This window comes from Haemaphysalis longicornis, unplaced genomic scaffold (genome assembly GCF_048455015.1).
Source record: "Haemaphysalis longicornis isolate Haplotype H1 unplaced genomic scaffold, Haemaphysalis longicornis Haplotype H1 scaffold_4, whole genome shotgun sequence".
NCBI lineage: Eukaryota > Metazoa > Arthropoda > Arachnida > Ixodida > Ixodidae > Haemaphysalis > Haemaphysalis longicornis.
Genome location: NW_027526361.1, coordinates 102,615,038 through 102,634,736, shown reverse-complemented (window position 1 = coordinate 102,634,736; position 19,699 = coordinate 102,615,038). Strand labels below are relative to the sequence as shown.

At 47.3% G+C, this 19,699-nt stretch overlaps 1 protein-coding gene across 1 annotated transcript; it reads right to left on the bottom strand.

Annotated features, from left to right (window-relative positions):
• Positions 1-8,533: 8,533 nt before the first annotated feature.
• On the bottom strand, positions 8,534-19,113 carry LOC144179186 (uncharacterized). The gene is made up of 3 exons (XM_077707439.1): positions 18,859-19,113; positions 17,571-18,078; positions 8,534-11,961 (listed from the first exon to the last, which is right to left on the bottom strand). The coding sequence occupies exons 2-3, from the start codon at positions 17,668-17,670 to the stop codon at positions 11,399-11,401; spliced, it is 663 nt and encodes a 220-aa protein (XP_077563565.1). The 5' UTR covers positions 17,671-18,078; positions 18,859-19,113; the 3' UTR covers positions 8,534-11,398.
• Between the last annotated feature and the right edge of the window lie 586 nt (positions 19,114-19,699).

Here is a 19,699-nt window from a genome sequence, read left to right as displayed (position 1 = left end):
GCTGCCTGCAGAAGCTTCTTACCCTGCGGGGTGGCCCCTTCTACTTTAAAGGTGCTATAAACCTTCCGGAAAGTTAACATCGTCTGGACTCCTGGCCATTTCTGACACTGACGACGGGCAACAACTTTGCTCATCAGAAAGCCCTGCGCCCTCTTTTTTTAGGCTTCCGAGAAGACCACGTCGTTCATGCTGCTCGTAACATATCAAAACAACGCAATATTACCAGTCCGACAGACTGCACTTTCCTCCACCTCATCCTGCGCTCTATAAGGAAGAGAAATCGCTACTCCACAGACTAGAAACTAATACCTTTCCTTACCCAGTTCGCCTGCATCATATATTTCCAAATCAATACTCTGCCATAGTTTCACCCTTTGCTCTGTGCGTTTGTTTTTGTGGTACGGTTGCTTCGGCGTTTAGCGTCCGAGTAGGTTTCTTTCAACGTAGATTGCGCTGTTTGAATTTATTTTGCGAGTCACTGTAATGACAAAGTTTAATTGCATTCTACCATTGACTAACTGGATAAACAATATTGAAACCTTGTTGCTGCTCCGGTTGGATTTGACATTCCAAAAAGCTGCGTTTATCAGCTCCCCCACCACAGTAGCTGGGCATGCGGAGGATTGCCAGACAGCAGGGCCTGCCATGGTGGTATACTCAGGGACAACTTAACGACAATGGAAGTTACCCTTGCGCCTCATCATCGCAGCCGGCTGTTACTCTGCGCAGTGCAAGTAGTGCTTACCGCGAGTATTTTTAACGTGACGCATCATTTTCGTGATTTGTCGCACTTACTCTGCTTTTAAATCCCTGCAGCGACTGCAAAAAGACTAGATGTGAAAAAACACTCATTTCAATATGTGCACGTGGGTTGACATCCGTGCCTTTCACTCCTGCGGAGTAGTGCACATGGACTGTTGCCGTTCTTAACTTGTACCAGAGTATAGAGCTCCCAAGCAACCACGGACGTCCGTGGGACATCTGAAATACAGCCGAACATCCAAGGCGCAGTTTGGACGATCATTGTACGTCCATGTTTGGACGTACATTTTCGGACGTACAGTGGACATCCAGAAACGGATGTACAAGTCCGAATGAGATCCGCCACGGACGTAAAAAGTTACTATGAAGCATCAAATAATGGCGTAAATTGACTTGCAAAAACGAAAAAGCTACTGTGCTTTTAAATTAAAAAGATTTTGCACATCAACACCCTGGCTTGTAGGTTGCAAGTTTCATCTGCATATTTTTAATATTAAGCCTAATTTTTAAATTTTTTTGAAGCACTTCACCAACTCCAACGATGATCTCTGTGCTGAAAGATTTATAAGAACTGAGAACCGCTAACGAAACGTGAAGCAAGTTCACCGTGTTCATGTATGCCGTCTGCCCGGTAGTGCGTTAGCCTTGCGCGGTGTACTATACTATTCGTTATAAGAACATTTGCTTCTTGTTATGTGATTCTGGAATTTTTTACTGAACATCTAAAATACAGCCAATTTTGGACGTCCGACTGGTCGTACGGGAGTGTTAAAACCAGACGTCTAACAGATGTACATGGTACGTCCACCGGCCCTGAAACAGACGTCATACGGACATACGGCGGATGGCCAACGGACGTTCGGTGGTTGCTTGGGCTGATAATAGAGAGTTTTAGCAGTCCGTGCGTTCCGTTCGTTGCGTTGTTACCAGGTTGACCATGACTGGTCTGCACCTGCGTGCGCGAAAGGGCGAGGGGGTGCGGACATGGCGGAGGCAGGCCCGCGGAACTAATCCCCCTATCGTGAATGCCCAAGTGCCCAGACGGGTCCCAGTCAACACACTAGCTACGTACGTGACGGAACAGATGGACTGCTAAAACTTTCTAATAGTGGCCAGGGAGCTGGACATTAAAGCACCACGTGTTGTAGAGTATTCTGCTAATTCACCTTGGCAGTATTGGCCACCACAATGGTACAGTTCAGAGTGTATCACGTTAATAAAGTGCAGTGTTGGCATAGGCGTGCGCAGAGTTCTCGATTAGGGGGGGCAAAGTCTTACCGCTGCGCCCCCCCACCCCCTTACAGCAACTCCCGACCTCTTCCCACTGAAGGCCTAGCGGTCCGAACGCAGTACAAAGAGGGATGGTTATAAAATTTTTATTTCAATGCGATGAAATTGCAACACATACAAAATATTTCTGAGCAGAAATTTTTACTTTAATGTGTTACATTGGCAAAATATGGGCCAATTTGGCGCCCCCCTTCAGATGACTAGGGGGGGCGGCCGCCCCCCCCTGCCCCCCCTGTGCGCACGCCTATGAGTGTTGGTGTGTATTGTTTTCCAAGAAACAGCAGGTATTGGAGTGTTCTCAGTCGAGTTTGTGATGAGGTGCCTAGCATTGCTTTCTTTTTTCCCCCCGGTAGTGTTCAAGAGGTCCCAGTACGTGTTGCATATCACTGCTGTACCTCAAGTTACTTCTTGCTATGCTTTGCGGGTCATTTGAAGCAGCCCTTGAACGGATAATCTGATTCACCCGTTTTCTGATAAATTCTTTGTTGCTCGTCCAAGGAGGCAAGCTCTTGTCGCTCCGCTGCGTCCAGGGAAACTTTTTTAATGCCGCACATTTTCCAAAATGTCCTTGTACCCCAGTCTTCAATCAGCTTTGGACACTGAGTTGCTATCGTGTAACGGTGTGGGCACTCCAGCTTGTGGACACAGCACGCATGCACTCAGGCGCTCACCTGCGAGGGGTTCTGCTTCCGGAAGTGCGCAACAGCTCAAGAAAAAAAAAAAGCCTTATCTTCCCAAAATTTTTGTCGCCTAAAAGTTTATTTATGCGACTGTACCACATATCCCAGGCGAAAAAAACAATTGGAGGACCATTTGGAGCTGCCGAAAACACAATTGGTTCAAATGGAAACATTTGAAAATGCAAATGGTTTCATTTGGCCCAATTGTGTTTTCGACAGGTCCAATTGGGCCTCCAATTGGTTTTTTTTGCCTGGGATATTTCGACGAAGTTGGCTAATTTAATTAACACCTTCGTGCACAATCTCCAGCGCTGATCGGCAGCACCATTTGATAAACCCACCAATAGCGGCGCTGTACTGGACAATGTCTTGTGTGTCATGGAAGTGCGTCAGAGCCAGAAAAAACTGCGTCAGAGCGCGGCAGTGTGGCGGCGAGGTTTGGTAGGTGAGCCAGGAAAGAAAGTAAAATCTTTTTTGCGTGTTTATGCAGCCCCTCATTTACGCAGAGGTGTAATATTTGGTGTACGTTGTCGTGAAGGGATACTCTAGCGATTTCACAATTGAAGTGGCTACCTTCGACAGCCTATTTAGGGCCCCTTTAATAAGGAGTGAGGCTTTTTTGGTTTTCAAAGTCGTGTCACGATGACATCAGCTATGGCGGCGCCCACCCTCTGTTATGATAGAGTGAACTAGATGACTAGCTTTAACTTTTTGACAAATAATTGAGTTTTATACTAATATATAGTGACGATTCACTCCCGATTTCTTTTTGTGTTTGTGTGTGTGGCATTTGCTGGTCAAGTACCGCTGGAAATGAAAAGTTGCCGGCTCGTGCAGCTTGGCGCTATATGCTTGTGCTTTCTGAGAATAACGGTGTTCCTATTCGGGAGCCGGGAGCAATGGGTGGTTCATTCTGCGCTTCACTGATTTGCTATGAACGATAAACCCACAAAGATAATGGAGAGCGGTTTGAGTGAGTTGTGGGCGCGTACAAATTTAGTTTTCGCTCCCAACATTTTATATTTGTATAAGTACTGACTGTTTGGGTCATTTGGTGAAACGCAAGGGACGGCCACTATGCACTGATCAGCGCAGCTACCAAAGGTTTACCCAAGGTGTCGGTATAAGCTCGAAGAACTTATTAGCGCCTGTTCTGTGTCCTTTATTTTTCGCGTCGATGATCACGCTCGGGCTGCGGGGCTGACATCCTATAATGAGCGTTCTAATCGCCGTGACTCAGTTGCCTTGTTTTTGCCGCTAGCGTTTTTACCTCGTGCCTAACACGAGCCTAGCTATGGGTAATATCAAACGTGGTTCGTTTTAACGTCTCGGTAAATCATGTGAACGAAACTGCCTTCAGCGAGCTACTGGTAGACGCGAAACAAGAGTGATGGCCTGTCTGGTATGTCCAATTAGTAATGATCTCTCCGGTGCACTTTACGATCTAGCAGCATCAGGTCTCGTGAATCAGTAAACCTCACTGCCAACATCGTTGTCGGTTGTTTGGGGCGTGGGGGTCAAAATCGTGGAGGTGGGGGCTGCCCGTAGCACCAGCACTGCCCACCGGAGTCCCACCTGCCGAATCGCAGGGACAGGGCGAACCCATCGTCTCCTACTCGGGACACGCAAGATGGAACGCGCTCCCTCTACGGCTGCGCAAAGGGTGACTAGCAGTTGCGGACTAGCCTCCAGCTGAGTTCCCAGTGCGCACGCGGTAGTACCCAGACACCTGCGCGTCCACGCATGGTGCCTATTCATACACCCACGTAGTGTTCAGGGCTGAGTAAAACCACTCGCGAACTCTGTCATATCAGACGAGCAACTGGTCTAGGGGGACATTCCCCCGAACGGAGACCTCCGGCCGATTGCTCACTGGGGTCCCGGATGGGGTAGAGGTAAGCCCTGACCCAGTTTGTGCATGAGCCGCTAGGTGGGTAGGTCAAGTCTGTGGCCACGCCGGGTAGGCCGAACTGGTTGTCAAGTCCAGGATTACCTGCACCCCGGGTGTGTGGTGGTTGGACGCCGGGCTGAGATGGCCCGGCGCTGCTGAAACGTTCCACCACACGGCCGCTTAGGCCGGTTGCCACGCACCTTTAGCCGTTGGGCTCGTGGGTGCGGGCAGGGGGGAGTGTACGCCCACTCCTACTACTCCCCCCGGAGCAGATGGTCAATGCTCCTGGTCCCGCTGATTCACTCGTCAGTGAAACTTACAAGCGCAACAGTTTATACAGAGACATACACCAGTGCCAACTGCCACTGAAGTTTATTTTTGAAATTTAGTAAATATATAAAGAAAAGGAAGCAAACCATACTGAACAAATGGGGGGAGGACATGATTTCACATATGCCAGTTGTTAGTGCCACTACCATCCACCCCGGCCTCCTTCTTTGTTTTTGTTTTTTTTTCACTACGGTTAGCACTCACTCATGCAACGCGTTTGTCAGGTGGTAGATACAATTTTCAGTGTGCAGGCAGGCATCAGTTTGTGTCTCTGCGTTTCTTCACTCTGGATTTTTCCGGCTGACCCTTAAAATTGCCTTTGCAGCAAGCACACAGGACAAGCACTAAAAGTAAACTGGTTTTTTACCGGGAGAAGACACCACCACACTAGGAAATTACCGTACATGCGAGACACGCAGTACGCGCATTTTCATGCGTATCAATACCGACACATTGTAATTGCTCCTTTCCTAGAGGGCCGTGTCTTCTTTCTAGTGCCAGTCTGCAAAGCATATTTAAATGATCACTGTGCAGTGGCCACTTGAGACCAGCACACGATGCCACCGTCTACCACAGTTCCCACTGGCAACCACACTTCCCCCACTAACATGGAGCAATTGTCACTTGGCTGGTAAAGCGACGATGTGATGACAAACGAGGAAATTTTCACTCGGAGCCACCTGTCATTCTAGGACAAAGTGGGGTCTCTTTCTGAGGCACCCCCTTGGAATGCTGCAGCACACTGCGTTATGATCATCTTCAAAAAAGCTTGCTATCTTCCGAAAACAGTGAACCGAGTATTTGCGCACACACACACGACTCTCCCCTTTTCCTCCCCTCCTGCTGCACTACTAATGGTGGCGGTGTACTTGCGCGTCTACCGCTGAAGACGGCAAACAAAACATGGGGAAGAAGATTCAGCGGAAGGAATTCCTGGCTGTGTGGCTGTTCAAATGGCTGTTCAGTGTGGCCTTCCGGGCGAAGGTTTCGGGGGACAGGTAACTGCGGTACGGATGCTCAACTCAACTGTGTGGATGCGCAGGTGTTTGACCAGGTTACTCTTCTGCGCGAAAGCCTTTCCACAGTGGCTGCACTGGTAGGGGCGCTCGCCTGTGTGTGTGCGTGAGTGGTTCTTGAGGTTAGTCGAGAATGGTGTCACGTAGCTGCACTGCTGACAGCGCAACAACCGACGACCCGATGGGGGGCCGTGCTGCACCCTATGGCCATTCGCGGAGGGGCAAGGGCCTGCAACAGGAGAAAAGAGACGAATTGAGAGTGCTTCCACTTACAAACACGCTGACAGCAAGGCAGAAGAGCAAATTACAAACACGAAAGATGAGGAAGCATCTTCAGTGGTACCAGGTAAACTTCTCTGCATAGGCATAATGAACCTGGGCACTAGCCTAGCAATGCAGATGAGCTTTACTTTATCTTGCTGGCTAGGCAGCTGGTCTCGCAGAAGACTTCAGAGAATTTAGAACCACAGCTTGGTCAAGAATGACCTATGTAGTGCTCTCGCACTATATATCTTCTATCATGCCACATGCTTTGTATTGAATACTGCCAAGTTCATGCCCACCCAAAAATTTCAAAATTCTGGGATTTTTCTGACCACATTGCTGGTGTCTGAAAAAACCTAACTCACCGAGTGGTGAATTGGTTAAACGAGACATTTCTAAAAACGTTCACGTCAACTCATTGTGGTGGTTCCTGCCCTGCCTGTGCTATATGCCCTACTTCCATGCATATATGCCCACCAAACAAAAAATCCCACCATCTCCACGAAGTGAATGACGATGAGAGGTACGAAGCTAAAATGCTTATCGATCGGTAAAACCGTGAAACATTATTCGCCCACACATATAAAGACTCGACACGTTATAGGTCTTCTTGACGGCGCACGTCATCTGAATGAGTGAAGGACATAAGGCGCGTTCGTAGTCAGGCTCGCATCTTGAATTGTAGCGCAGTGGGAAGAGCGCCACGTACCTCCCGTCGCGGCCCGAGTCGTGGGATCGAAACCGGGCGCCGCCGCGTAAATGGCACTCAACACATTGTTATAGGTCTTCTTGACGGCGCACACCATCTGAATGAGTGAAGGACATAAGGCACGCTCGTAGCCATGCTCGCGTCTCAGTTTGTAGCGCAGTGGGAAGAGCGCCACGTACCTCCCGTCGCGGCCAGAGAGTCGTGGAATCGAAACTGGGTGCTGCCGCGTCAATGGCACTCAACACTTTGTTGTAGGTCTTCTTGACGGCTCACACCATCTGAATGAGTGAAGGACATAAGGCACGCTCGTAGCCATGCTCGCGTCTCGGTTTGTAGCGCAGTGGGAAGAGCGCCATGTACCTCCCGTGGCGGCCAGAGAGTCGTGGAATCGAAACCGGGCGCCGCCGCGTCAAGACCACCACTCCTCGCTCGCAAAGCTTGAGACTTCCCACCGCTCCGCCAAGCCGGTCAAGCCGGCAACATCATCGATAAGCCGGTCGATGACGTTGATGTTTGTGGTGATCATGTAGGGCTTGTTTGGGACGATGAGAATCTCCATGGGTAAGTTGGCAAATTCGGTGTGTGGCATATTTTAGCCACCTTGGCCGTCGCCTTCTGCAGAGTGTCTTGTGTCGCGTACCCCTGGTACGTGTCTTGAGCTCGCAAACGACGAATGACCTCTTCTTCTTCCTCTCCTCCTTGTTGGGTAGCAACGAACACGTTGAACGTTTTCACCTCTTTGTCCAATCTTTGGTTGGCCAATCCCTAGGGGCATCCTGCCACAATCATCATCAGCGGTATGTGCACGGCGCTACGATAGACGGGACAGGGCCCGAGCAAGAGGAGCTTCACCCTTAAAGCAGTTCGAACGTCTTAAAATAAATATTGTGCTACGCAACAGAGCCCAGCCTGTCTGCTCTACTAGTTACACTAGATGAAGCCCCTCGCTATGTTCACTAAGTCCAGCACACATGACATGCCCAGCCATCAGATTATTCTACAGTCTGAGATGACGGTCATTAACAGGAAACAAAAATAACCTGTCACCTTCTTGTGCATTGCTTTGAAACTGATAAGCAGATGATTGGGTCAAGTTATAACACTCTTGCTTCTGCACCTGCTACCACTCAAAGCTGCCTCCTACTATATGCAATAAATGCCACAACAGCAATACAGTCGAGTCCACAACGATACCGTTTATAGCAATATGTCGGATATAACGATGAACAGCTATGGCACCGTCAACTTTTGTATTCTTTCCATGGTAAAATAAGCCGCCTATTACAATGCTCCAGTGCCACGATATCGGATATAACGATCGAATTCGATTATATTGTGCACCAAAAGTGCAACAGTGACGACTCTGATGAAACGGTTGTGCAGCCTACTCCGGTAGTGTCTTCGTAGGAGGCCCAATGCGTGACACAGTCCGTCGGGGACTTTGTTTCCACCACGGACATTTATTTTAGCCAGGTGAAGCACCTATAGATGCTCTTGGAAAAGATTTGCGCTAGCTTTACACGTGCAAAGGTGACTGACTCTGGCTTCTTTTCTGCAAATTAGTGCGCCCTTGCTGGCATGCAAATAAAATGTTTTGAGCTCTGTTCCGTCTTTTTATTTCCCAACCCGCTTTAACAATCATCGGTTATAACGATGGGATTTCCATGGCACTTGGATATTGTTATAAGTGGACTAGGCTTTACCAGAAAAATAAAAAAATAAAAATATGCAGTGCGAGCATCATTGCTGCACAACTGATGACCCAAAAGTTTCAATGTGAAAAAGAATACGGTATTCGTTTGGTTACAGGCTGCATGACTTTTTAAAGTTATCACCCAGCACTAAAGATGTCAGCCTGAAATCATGACCAAAGAAAGTAGACCCACAGTCGTGACATTCACATGAAATCGTCACCCCACACAACCTGGCGTATTCAGTTGGCATTTCTAGCCCTCATGTGGCTTCTAACAATGAGGAGGGGCTTATCTGGGGCCAATGTATGTTAAGCATGGAAATTCAATTTTCAGGTGACATAGTTAAGTAGGGCAGATGCTTTCTTTCACAGCTTCAAGCAACAGCATGCAGGTGTGATTTCTTTGCAAAAGGCACAACTTTTAATAACACACAATCTTTCTCGCAAAGTGACTGTACAGTTGCCGCAGGAACAACATGTGACAAGCTGCATGGAAAACTCCAAAGAGAAGGGAGGTGTCTGGTGCCATTTTAAAACAGCTTGTTCCACAGAAAACTTCTTGCCCCTTTTCCAGTGTTGCGTGCATGTCAGACATAAAGGCTTGACAGGTTCCAAACGCAACAGCTCGCACTTCCATAATTCGGGACAGCATATGGTGTTGGGTAAAAAAAAAAAAGAAAACACAATAAATTGCATTAACACTACAGGGAAATGTATAGACTCACAAATTTACTTTATCAAGAGTGCCCCCTTTGGGAGCTGTTCATATCAAGCCCATACAATTGTATGGGCTTGATGTAGCGGCTCAGATGTCTTTCGGAGAAGAAAGCCAGCTGAAGTTCACTAGTACACTTAAAGGAACCCAGAGAAGCTTTGTGAAGGTGGCAATCAAATGCATTCAGGTGGTAGAACACATAACGGGGGATTTTTGAGCCAAGTGTGAGCCCCATACGTTGTACGGATAATTTGTAAACAATTTTTGAAGATCGCCTTTCTCAGCCGATGAGCGCGTCGCCGCAGCGAGCCGACCGCGGCTGACGCAACGGCAAGGCGCCTTCCCGATTCGGCCGATCGTCGGTCGCCGGCAACGTCACTGCCATTGGCTTCCGGTTGCTCTTCCTCCTTCCTGCGCGATCCCAAGGCAAAGGCGGGTCCGCAGCGATTGACGCGTGCCTAGGCGCAGGAATGTAGCTAGCGGAGAACGGAAGTCGAGCGTCGCGATGTCACATGGCTATTACTATTACCAGTGTTTCCAGCTGCTTTGAAAGAAGCAGAGAGGGAGGAGGAATCATCGGAAAGGGGGGAGAGGTGCACTTAATTACTTCTGGCGCAGCTAATACTGAATGTAGATCAATAATTCCAACGGCATTGCATCGCTATATTGGTACTACGCGACAATAAAGGCCTTTTGTAACTTTTACAAAAGGCTTTTCTGGGTCCCTTAATTAATTGCATCTCTGATGCAGATGTCGCCTGACAAGAAGATATAGAGGTAGAAATTAAGTTTTTTGGATCTTTATGTAGGGGGTACAAGTGTTTACAGCATTGATGGCACTGTTTCTGGGAGAAATCTACCAAAAGCTACCTAAATTTTTCTAGCAGTAAATCCCGGTAGCTGCCCCCAGAAAAATTGACATCGTTGCCGTAAACAGTTGCTCCTTCGCATCCCCACTGAAGGGATCCCCCAGGAATTTCATCCCTGTAGAGTAAAATGGGTGGAAACTGAGGTGGTTGGCTTTTCAATGCGCAAAGGATCTTTCAGTTCAAATAGAGACATTCAGGAAGTTAATTCAAAGGAACAAACAAACGGTACTACACTGCCGTCAACTGCCCTCTGCAGATAATGTTTGCCATTTAGCAGATATACGAACCACACTATACAAATGAACAGGGAGGGAAACACGGCTATCCCCATATATAATACCAGTTTTAGGTATCAGCTGTTGCAAGCAAGAAATAATGACACTTCCCTCCCTTTTCTTTTTCGTTAAGGTTTGTGCTAGCTCGTTCAATGCATTTGCCAAATGGTGGAAACAAAGTTGAATGGGTAGCAGACGTAAGTTTGTCTTGTGTTTCCTCACTCTGATTGTTCATAGGTCCGGAGCACCTATCAATTACCTGTACAAGGAATACACGAGACAACCACTGAATGTGAACTGTTTTTTACCGACAGAACCAATTAGTGCAATGGGAAATTACATGAGACACACACAGCTAGTGCATTTGCACGCGTATCAATGGCAATGCCTAAAGATTGCCCTTTCCAATAAAAGTGCACTCTCCTACTTGCGTCAGTCTGCAAAGTTGCAGCACATGTTCAAATGGGCACTCTGCAGTGGTCGCTTGACACCAGCACAAGATGGCACTGTCTGCCGCAGTTCCCACCCACAATTACACTTCCCACACTAGCGTGGAGCAATCGTCACCCATCTGGTGAGGCAACATTGCGATGTCAAAATTTTCACTTGCAGCATGGTCTTGTAGGGTAAATGAGACCCTCTCTCAGAGCCCCACCCTCTTTCATGTGGCACAGGACTTTTCTGTAAAAATGTTGTGTTTGCGCACACACACAGCTGGGACCTTCCCCTCTTGCTGAACTACAGCTGGTGGCGGTGTGCTTTCACCTCAAGCATCCTCTGTAGGAGACAGCGTGCTAAGACTGGGTGCAGAAGGGTCAGCGAGGGAACACCTGGCTGTGTGGCTGTGCACGTGGTAGTCCAGGCTGCTTTTGAAGGCATAAGTCCTGGGGCACAGGTGGCACTCCTAGGGCCTCTTGCCCCCGTGGACGCGCAGGTGGCTGACCAGGTTGCTCCTCTGTGCAAAGGCCTTGCCGCACTGGCTGCACTGGTAGGGGCGCTCGCCCGTGTGGATGCGCAGGTGGCTGACCAGGGTGCTTTTCTCCACAAAGGCCTTGCCGCAGTGGCTGCACTGGTGGGGGCGCTCGCCCGTGTGGATGCGCAGGTGGGTGACCAGGGTGCTCTTCTGCACGAAGGCCTTGCCACAGTGGCTGCACTGGTGGGGGCGCTCGCCCGTGTGGATGCGCAGGTGCCTGACCAGGTGGGCCTTCTGCACGAAGGCCTTGCCACAGTGGCTGCACTGGTGAAGGCGCTTGCCCGTGTGGACGCGCAGGTGGTTGACCAGGTGGCTCTTCTCCACAAAGGCCTTGCCACAGTGGCTGCACTGGTGCGGGCGCTTGCCTGTGTGCGTGTGTATGTGTTTCTTGAGGTCGCTTGAGTTGGGTGTCATGTAGCTGCACTGCTGGCAGTGGAACAGTTGACGACCAGTTGGGGGGTCGTGCTGCCTCCAGTGGCCATTATGGGAAGGGCCTGCAACAGGGAGGAAAAGGAAAAAAACTGACAGCCCTTCTAGCGACAAACAGTGACAATGCTCAAGCAGCGAGGTTTTAAAGGGGCCATGAAGACAAAATGTATCCCCAGCAGCAAACGATGCTTTATTACTGAGGAATTAAACATTTTAAGCCAAAATTTGGTCTCCCACTAAGTCGTGCATTTTGTGAGGTCAGTGATGACATACCAAGGGAAGGTGTATAAAACGAGAACTCTTATATTTAATAAAGCTGCTGCAAATGACGAAATATCATTTGTTGCTTCCTTTAACCTCCGCCTTCATAGATGGCATGACAACACCTATCACGTACTGCTGTGTGCACTTGCTTTGTTTCTGACTGGCTTTGTACCTGGCTTACTTTCTTTACAATTCCAAGTAATCATGGGTTATGCTTGACAAACAGTTATACCAGTTGGCCAGCGTCGTGTAAGACAAGCCCAACGTGCCCGGTAGGTGTGCAGCGCCGGCAGCAGGGTGTCGAACCGGAACCGAACACCTGAACTGAACCGGTATTTCTGCCAGAATTGAACCCGAACCGTTATTTTTTGAGCACGCTGAACCGAAACCGGAACTGAACCGAAAAAAGAAATAAAGGTTACCGGTTCATGCCGAAACAGTTCGACCCTCCGTTGTTGATATTGAACAGCCAATGCAATTCAGGTCCTTTTTCTTTCAAGTACCATCAACTTCATACCCGCTCGCGCGCTTTCCCCTCCAGACAGTTGAACACTATCATGCTCTATGTAACAGCGGAAATGAATGATTACCAATGTAGCAATGGTCCGTTGCTGCTGCAAGCGCGAGCGTAGTGGAAGTTGACCAAAAAAAATCATTCTCGGAAGCTTGCAGGGGATATAAAACGACTTTGCCCATCCCTAGTTGCGACAGATACAAATAACAACAGATATGTCAGGGAAAACTGTTAAGGTGAGCTGTTAATCCCTTGGCAGGAAACTGCTGCCCTCGACCTTGTCTTGGAAGCAGAAACAATAATAAAGCAGATGACACGTGGAGAAAGGCAGGCCGGTATTCCACACTGCCCCATTCGCCCAGCGATCATCTTTTCTGCTTGTTCTGCAGTTTTGTCTCTTCCAGATCTGCTTTTTTTGAAGGTGCACTTGTACTGACTGCCCAACTCGCTACATTACTTCTACAGCTACCCGTTCCGGAGGGGAGTACTGCTGTGGACGAATTAAAGAGCGTCTACCCAAAAAAGTCCCATCTTATGCTCCGCGCGTCAAATTTCCCTTTCATTGTGTAACAGCATAATCTGTTATAAGATTCGCAATGTTGCAGTCGGAACGATAGCTGGGGGTCAGGTGGTATGATGAAATACTGATTGTAATGCACACATCCAGTATAGCTAAACCTTACTTTTAAACAAAAGTGGGGCTAACACATTCGATCAGGTGACAGCTAACAAATTATTCAGGGTGACCAAATAATCTAATTCATTGGTAGTATTTATGTGCCTGTTGTAGGATCTTTTTGCTTTGTTACAAACAAAAAATGTGCGCCATTGGTATTAGGCGCTGGTATTTGAACGCGGCAGTACGCAGGCCTAAATTTAAGGCTTCGAGATTAGTGTGATGGGCGATTCCATAGCGACAATTGCGATTTTAACAAAAAAAGGAAAGGGCAGAATATATATCCCACCGTCATATCTCTGGGTGGTGGCTTTATGAATATTCGCTAGGACAACATAAAGTCTGGGCGAGAACGTAGGTGGAAAATCGTCGCCACTTCATCTGTTTTTCTAATATCTCGTACTTGTTTAAAGCTTGCTTTGCAATTGCGCCACTGCCCTTGGAGAAGAGCAGAATTTTGAATTTTTGTTTGTATTTTGATTTGACTGTCGTTTTAAACTAATAAATGTTTTTTTTTCTACGTTCAGTGATAATTCAACTCATTGAACCGGTTCGCGAACCAGTTCGGTAAGTGATTTTGTCGAACCGGAACTGAACCAGAACGAAATGATTTCGCCTGAACCTGAACTGTAACTGAACTGGCATTTTTTTTGGTTCGACACACTGGTCGGCAGGCATACTGCATGCCTAAAAGCACTGGTGCTTTTATGTTGACATGTTCATCTGTAACTGGCGTTGTTTACCCTCCCATTCTTACTGCAATAAAAATAACATGCACTAAATTTAAGAATAAGCAGCTCGTTTTGCAATCTTATAATCCCTCCAATTTGCATTAGATTTTGTCAGCCTAAACCAATCACAATACTGCCGATAATATGTCATAAGTACATTGCGGAAAATAGCTAGAATGTTGCATGCCTATTCTGTTTTTCCCAATATACAGCTTACTTTAATGAAGTTTGCGTTAAAAGTGCAGTCAGCGTTTTTTAACATGGCAACCTTTCCAATAAACCAAACTAGGAAGTCTTTCTTGGGCTACTAATCAAGAGTCAAGCAGGCAGAGGAAAATTTTTGCATTTGTGCAAAAATTTTGGTCTGCTTGCCTGTCTCTTGACTTCCGGCTAAAAGTCGAACCACTCGCAAAGAAGAAGTAGATGTCAGCAGAACCATTCCAAACAACTAAATCTGCTGGCCTCATTCATACGTGTCCGCATTATTCATCACAAAGGCTAACTCGGGCACATTTGAGGGGAAATGCAAATACGTAATTGGTATGTCCTATGTTCTTTTAGTCACGAATGAATCTTGGGTTCGTTTTTACGATATCAAAGGGAAAAAAGAGCCCATTAAAAATGACTCCAGCGGAGACAACGTAAAAGCAAGCACAAAAAAAAACAGAGCTCTGGCTGTTCTAGGCAGATCAAGAGACAGAAGACAAAGAATGGAATTCGCACTACCCCGACTGATGGGTGCGACCAGTGTGAAGGTGGGAAAATTGAATTGCACTGAACAAACCCCATTTAACTAATCGCAAGAGGATTGACTGGGGAGGGAATTGCGTGAGGGGTATGAAGGGTGTAGTGGCAGACGACGATAGTCTTTCGACAACATTCGCAGTGAACCACGTAAATACACTGCTTTTTGGACCCCAACAGAATAAATCGTCCTCGATTCACCTTTAACAAATAAACCAGATTAGGTTCCATCCACGGCAGTCATGCAAGGAATAAGCGGACACAAAGCTTTTCTATGCCAAACGAACGTAAAGGGGCCCCGCAGACAAAACACAAGTTTGGTTCATTCAAAAGATTGCCTCGCTATAATCACACTGACACCACTCGTAACATAAATTTTGCTCAGACAAGCTACATAATTAGGAAAAAAGGGAATGGCCATGTGACCCACTAGCTCATTTCCCGCAACAGAATCTATGATGTCATACACGTCAGCTCTGCAATTGGCGGAGGGCGGCAAAAGCGAATGCAAATTAGGCAGAACTTATAAGCTCGCCGAACCAGCTATTTGCGCTTAAATTTAGGCCAGATTCTTTTTAAACCAGTAAGAATGGTGGGACAAATAGTAGAAGTTACGAAAGCACATGTAAACATAGAAGTACCAATGCTGTGGGTACTGCGCGCAGTATGCTTGGTTTAGCTGCACAGGACTGCGGGGCTTTGAGGTTGTCTCGGACGACACTGGCCGATTGGCGTAAGTGACGCCGCCTCATGTGGCCATATTTGTCGGGCGAACACCATGTTTCATGAAACGATTATTTCCTGCCTTAACAAAAACAAGCCAGGTACAAATACGGTCAAAAACAAAGCAAAAGCAGAAAGCGGCCTCCCCCCCCCCGCGGTATGGTGGCATTATCGAGGTTGACTAACAGTAAACCAGGCTCCGCAGCTCACTAGGTTTAGCTTGAAGATCTGCTGTTGTGATGTCATTGCATGCGTTATGAAAACTCTCGATTTCGTGGCAGAATTAAAATTTACTCCTAAAATGCTTAATTTCTCTATGAATAAAGCATCGCTTGGCAGACGACGATAGTCTTTCGACAACATTCGTGGTGAACCACGAAAATACACTGCTTTTTGGACCCCAACAGAATAAAGTGCTGGGGGCACTACAAGACACGAAATCTTTCGAATAAAACAAACTTGTCTGCATGGCTTTTAAAGGAACATTGAAGCAAATTAGTCCAGGTCCTATTTGTGGCTGCATTATGATCTGTCCTCTACTTGGTTAATTAACTATTTACCAAACTCAATGGCCTTGATTTATTTTTAGCATGTGGCAGAAGAGAAATTGTTGCACAATGACCACGGTGATTCTATAAAATACCCCAATGACGCCACACTAGTTTGGAATCTGTTTCCATACCCGCCGTGGTGGCTCAGTGGCTAAGGCGTTGCGCTGCTGAGCACGAGGTCGCGGGTTCGATTCCCGGCCGCGGCGGCCGCTTTTCTGATGGAGGCGAAAAGCAAAAACGTCCGTGTGTACGAGATTTCGGCGCACGTTAAAGAACCCCAGGTGGTCAAAATTAATCCGGAGCCCTCCACTACGGCGTGCCTCATCGCCTGCGTTGCGTCGGCGCGTTAAACCCTACTATCAATCAAATCAAAAAATCTGTTTCCATGCTATGCTGGACTTCAAAGCAATACCTTTTTCCTTGTTTGTTAGTATGGATTGTTCAATGCAAAAGCATTAGCCGATATGGTAGGTCAAGGACCTGGTGTCGCCATGCTGACACAACATGGCTGACAGATGGCTCACACGTGCGCAAAAGAAAGGCCGGCATCTCGAAAAATGCGAAATAATTAAGGTAAAAGAATGCCACCCTAATTGGCATCATGTTTCCGGAAAATCTCCCGTAAACAAATTAAAGCAATTGAGTTGAATTGAGCAAATATGGATCTGGGTGGGAATAAAACCCAGGAAATCTTAAATGTGAGCCATGCAGCATTGTTTACACCAGGGTGGCTCAATGGCTCCAGCTAACTAAAGGTACACCCACTGAATGTACTGTGGCCTTTGACTTGGAAACACACATTAGAGACAAGTACCGAGGCCTACTTTTGCAGTTGGGGCATGCTAATTGGAGAACTACCAATACAGCGAGTAACACTGTGCGTTTCTGCAAAATGCCCACTTTGCTCGGTGTTCAACAGTGCCATCATGCTGCACCTACTAAAACCTGCATTCATACGGTACTGTTCCGACAGATTGTGCATGAGGAGTGCGAATATGGGAAAGGAGAAAAGTGCAAGGTGGAAATGATAACGAGAGGACATGTTCGACAATGGCACATTAACGCGTTCGCACTCAATGCATCGTAAGGTATCCTTATGTAATTTTGCGTTCATTCACTTCATGTTAAGCATGCTGGTAACCTGTCCAATTTAATCCTCCACCAGTTTCAAAGGGGTATAGTCCATCCCTCAGGGCTTCATAGCCGACACCAGATATTTAGCCCGAAGAATTACCATTAATCATTTTCGACTGCACTTTGCCCATTAAGAAATGCACATAAATCACCCATAAAAGCTATCTTAAACGTTTGACACAGACAATCTTTACAACTGACATAAGTGGCCCTTTAGGCTATTAGACACCAGCTAGACTAGCAGCCTGATTATAAATAGCTATGCAGTGGCAAGTACAGGTTAAATGGCTGCGAGCTTGACAATAAAGTACCAAAACAGGCAAAAATTATCATTTACACACGGCATTCTTCATACACCACCCAGGGAGATCATTAAAGCACGTCCACTGAGCAACAGCTAAGCATGTCAGACGTCTGTGAGAGAACCACAGCAGCATCAGACGGCAAATGAAGGGCACTGAACAAGGATGACCGAATGCAGGAAACAATAGAGCAGTTTGTAACAAATGAGCGACCAGCTCAAGCACTGATGAAGGTGGCAGAAATGACACGTGCAGCACCTGTCGGTGTAACCAAATGTTACTAGAACCGTCACTCGTAACCAAACAACAACAAAGTTCCCAGCACGGCCTTTTTTCTGGGTTTAACAGCTGGCACGTTCGTCCTAGCAGATGGCACACTAGGCTCAGACGCCTGGTAGGATTAGGGGAGACCACAGGCAGGAGACGATTTGACCGTTCGGTCACACATAATTAACTTGGAAATCATGGTCACATCAGAAGCCAGCACGATCTTTTTGTCCCAGCGGCTCTTGCAGGACAGGGGTGCACCGGCGGGGCTGATACCTGCAAGTACAGAACACAACATACCAAGCCGCTTCAGTTTTTCGAAGTCACAAAGCTTATTCTACAAGCCACCATGCGGGCCAGGGGTGCCTTCACAACGGCTCGACAATTCACAATTCCAACAAGCAGTTCGATACGGAACTGGCGTTCTGTTTTATTTAGTCTCTGGGAGCATGACTGTCAAATGAATCGCAACGCCTAAGGAGACAGCACACTGTTCTGGGGCGCCCAGTAGCTTTTTCGTGCTGCTAGCTCGGACATGCCTAACCTTTCACTCCAACGCAATAATTCATGTCCTAGTCTTTTTCATGAGATCCATCATACTAATAGAGCTCTCTCCGATTCACTGGTTTTGGCCCCAAGCTACATACCGTCATGCAGTTATCACCAATACAAAGTTGGCATTCCTTTCAGCCACATAAACCAATATTTCAACTCTCTTGTCCCCAAAACTTCCGGCGACTGTAACCACCTTTCAGCATTTGTCGTGACGATCACTGACACCAACGCCTTCAAAACAGCCATTTCAAACACTGAACTGTAATTTATTGTAACACTGCCTTTTACTGTATGTTTTTTTTTAATTTGTTAGCCTACTCCTCTCTGTATTGCCCTGTGCCTTGAGAGTAAATAAATGACGCTGGAGAGACCGCCAGTGATAGGATGCACGAGACAGGTTTCGCTCTTACCAGCAGCTCGCTGACGACAGATTGGCGCTGTCATGTTGAGAAGTGCGTATTTCGCAACCAAGGCGCTTAAATGAACCACGTTGAAACTTACCTTTTGAAAAACGTTAGCAACAAAGACAGCGAAACTGAGTCACGGCGATTTGAACGATTATTAGCGGGCGTCGTCCCCGTTGTCTCAGAGTAGCCACCGACACGCAAAATGGACACGTAACGCGCGTTCATGAATTCCCCGAGCTTACCGACGCGTTCAGCAAAGATTTCAAACCGCGCTAAGTAAGGCATTGTAGCTATCAACGGTCGGCACACACACTGCACGGTGCGAAAACAAGTGAACTCTGTCCACTGGGCTTGTCTTTGTTCACAGAAAGTCAGTGAAGCCTGGAATAAAGCAACCATGACGCCCGTAATCTTCTACGCCCCTCGCGAGTGGTGCTCTGCACAAGTTAGCGGCTTTTCGTTTTCTTGGCCATCCGGCCGGCAAACCTCACACCAAAGAGTCCTCGCGCGCAAAAATGAATGGAAATCCACTTTTCAAAATCAAAACAAGCGTCCGACTGGGCGCCGCCATCATTGATGCCATCTTGATACGAGTTTGCAAAGCCAGAGACCAGAAAGTAAAAAAAAAAGTTTTTGACGCAAAAAGAAACCTTGCTTAAAATATGTCATGCTTTTCTTTTAGAACGTGCTTCAATAAATAAGAAATATTCCGGTAGTGCAAATCATTGGCTGGCTGAAGTTCTTCTACATTGTTTGAATGCGAAATTGAATCCAAGCCAGTAACGTCCCAATCTGGAGAGATCGATGTTTACCATGGAGGAAAGAAAAGGTTAGGAGAGGCCCTGACGTCACATTTGTGAAGCCGAGTCCCGCCATGACTTGAGCCCACGGAGCCCAGCACTCTATCCCATCATACTTTGCTGTCTCCGGTTTGA

Excerpts from the sequence above, each read along its gene's own strand:
- LOC144179186 (XM_077707439.1), bottom strand. The coding sequence starts at position 17,670 with ATGCTGCTGTGGTTCTCTCACAGACGTCTGACATGCTTAGCTGTTGCT. Across the intron at positions 11,962-17,570 it reads GTGTATGAAGAATGCCGTGT|GCCCTTCCCATAATGGCCAC; the intron begins GTAAATGATAAT and ends TCCCTGTTGCAG.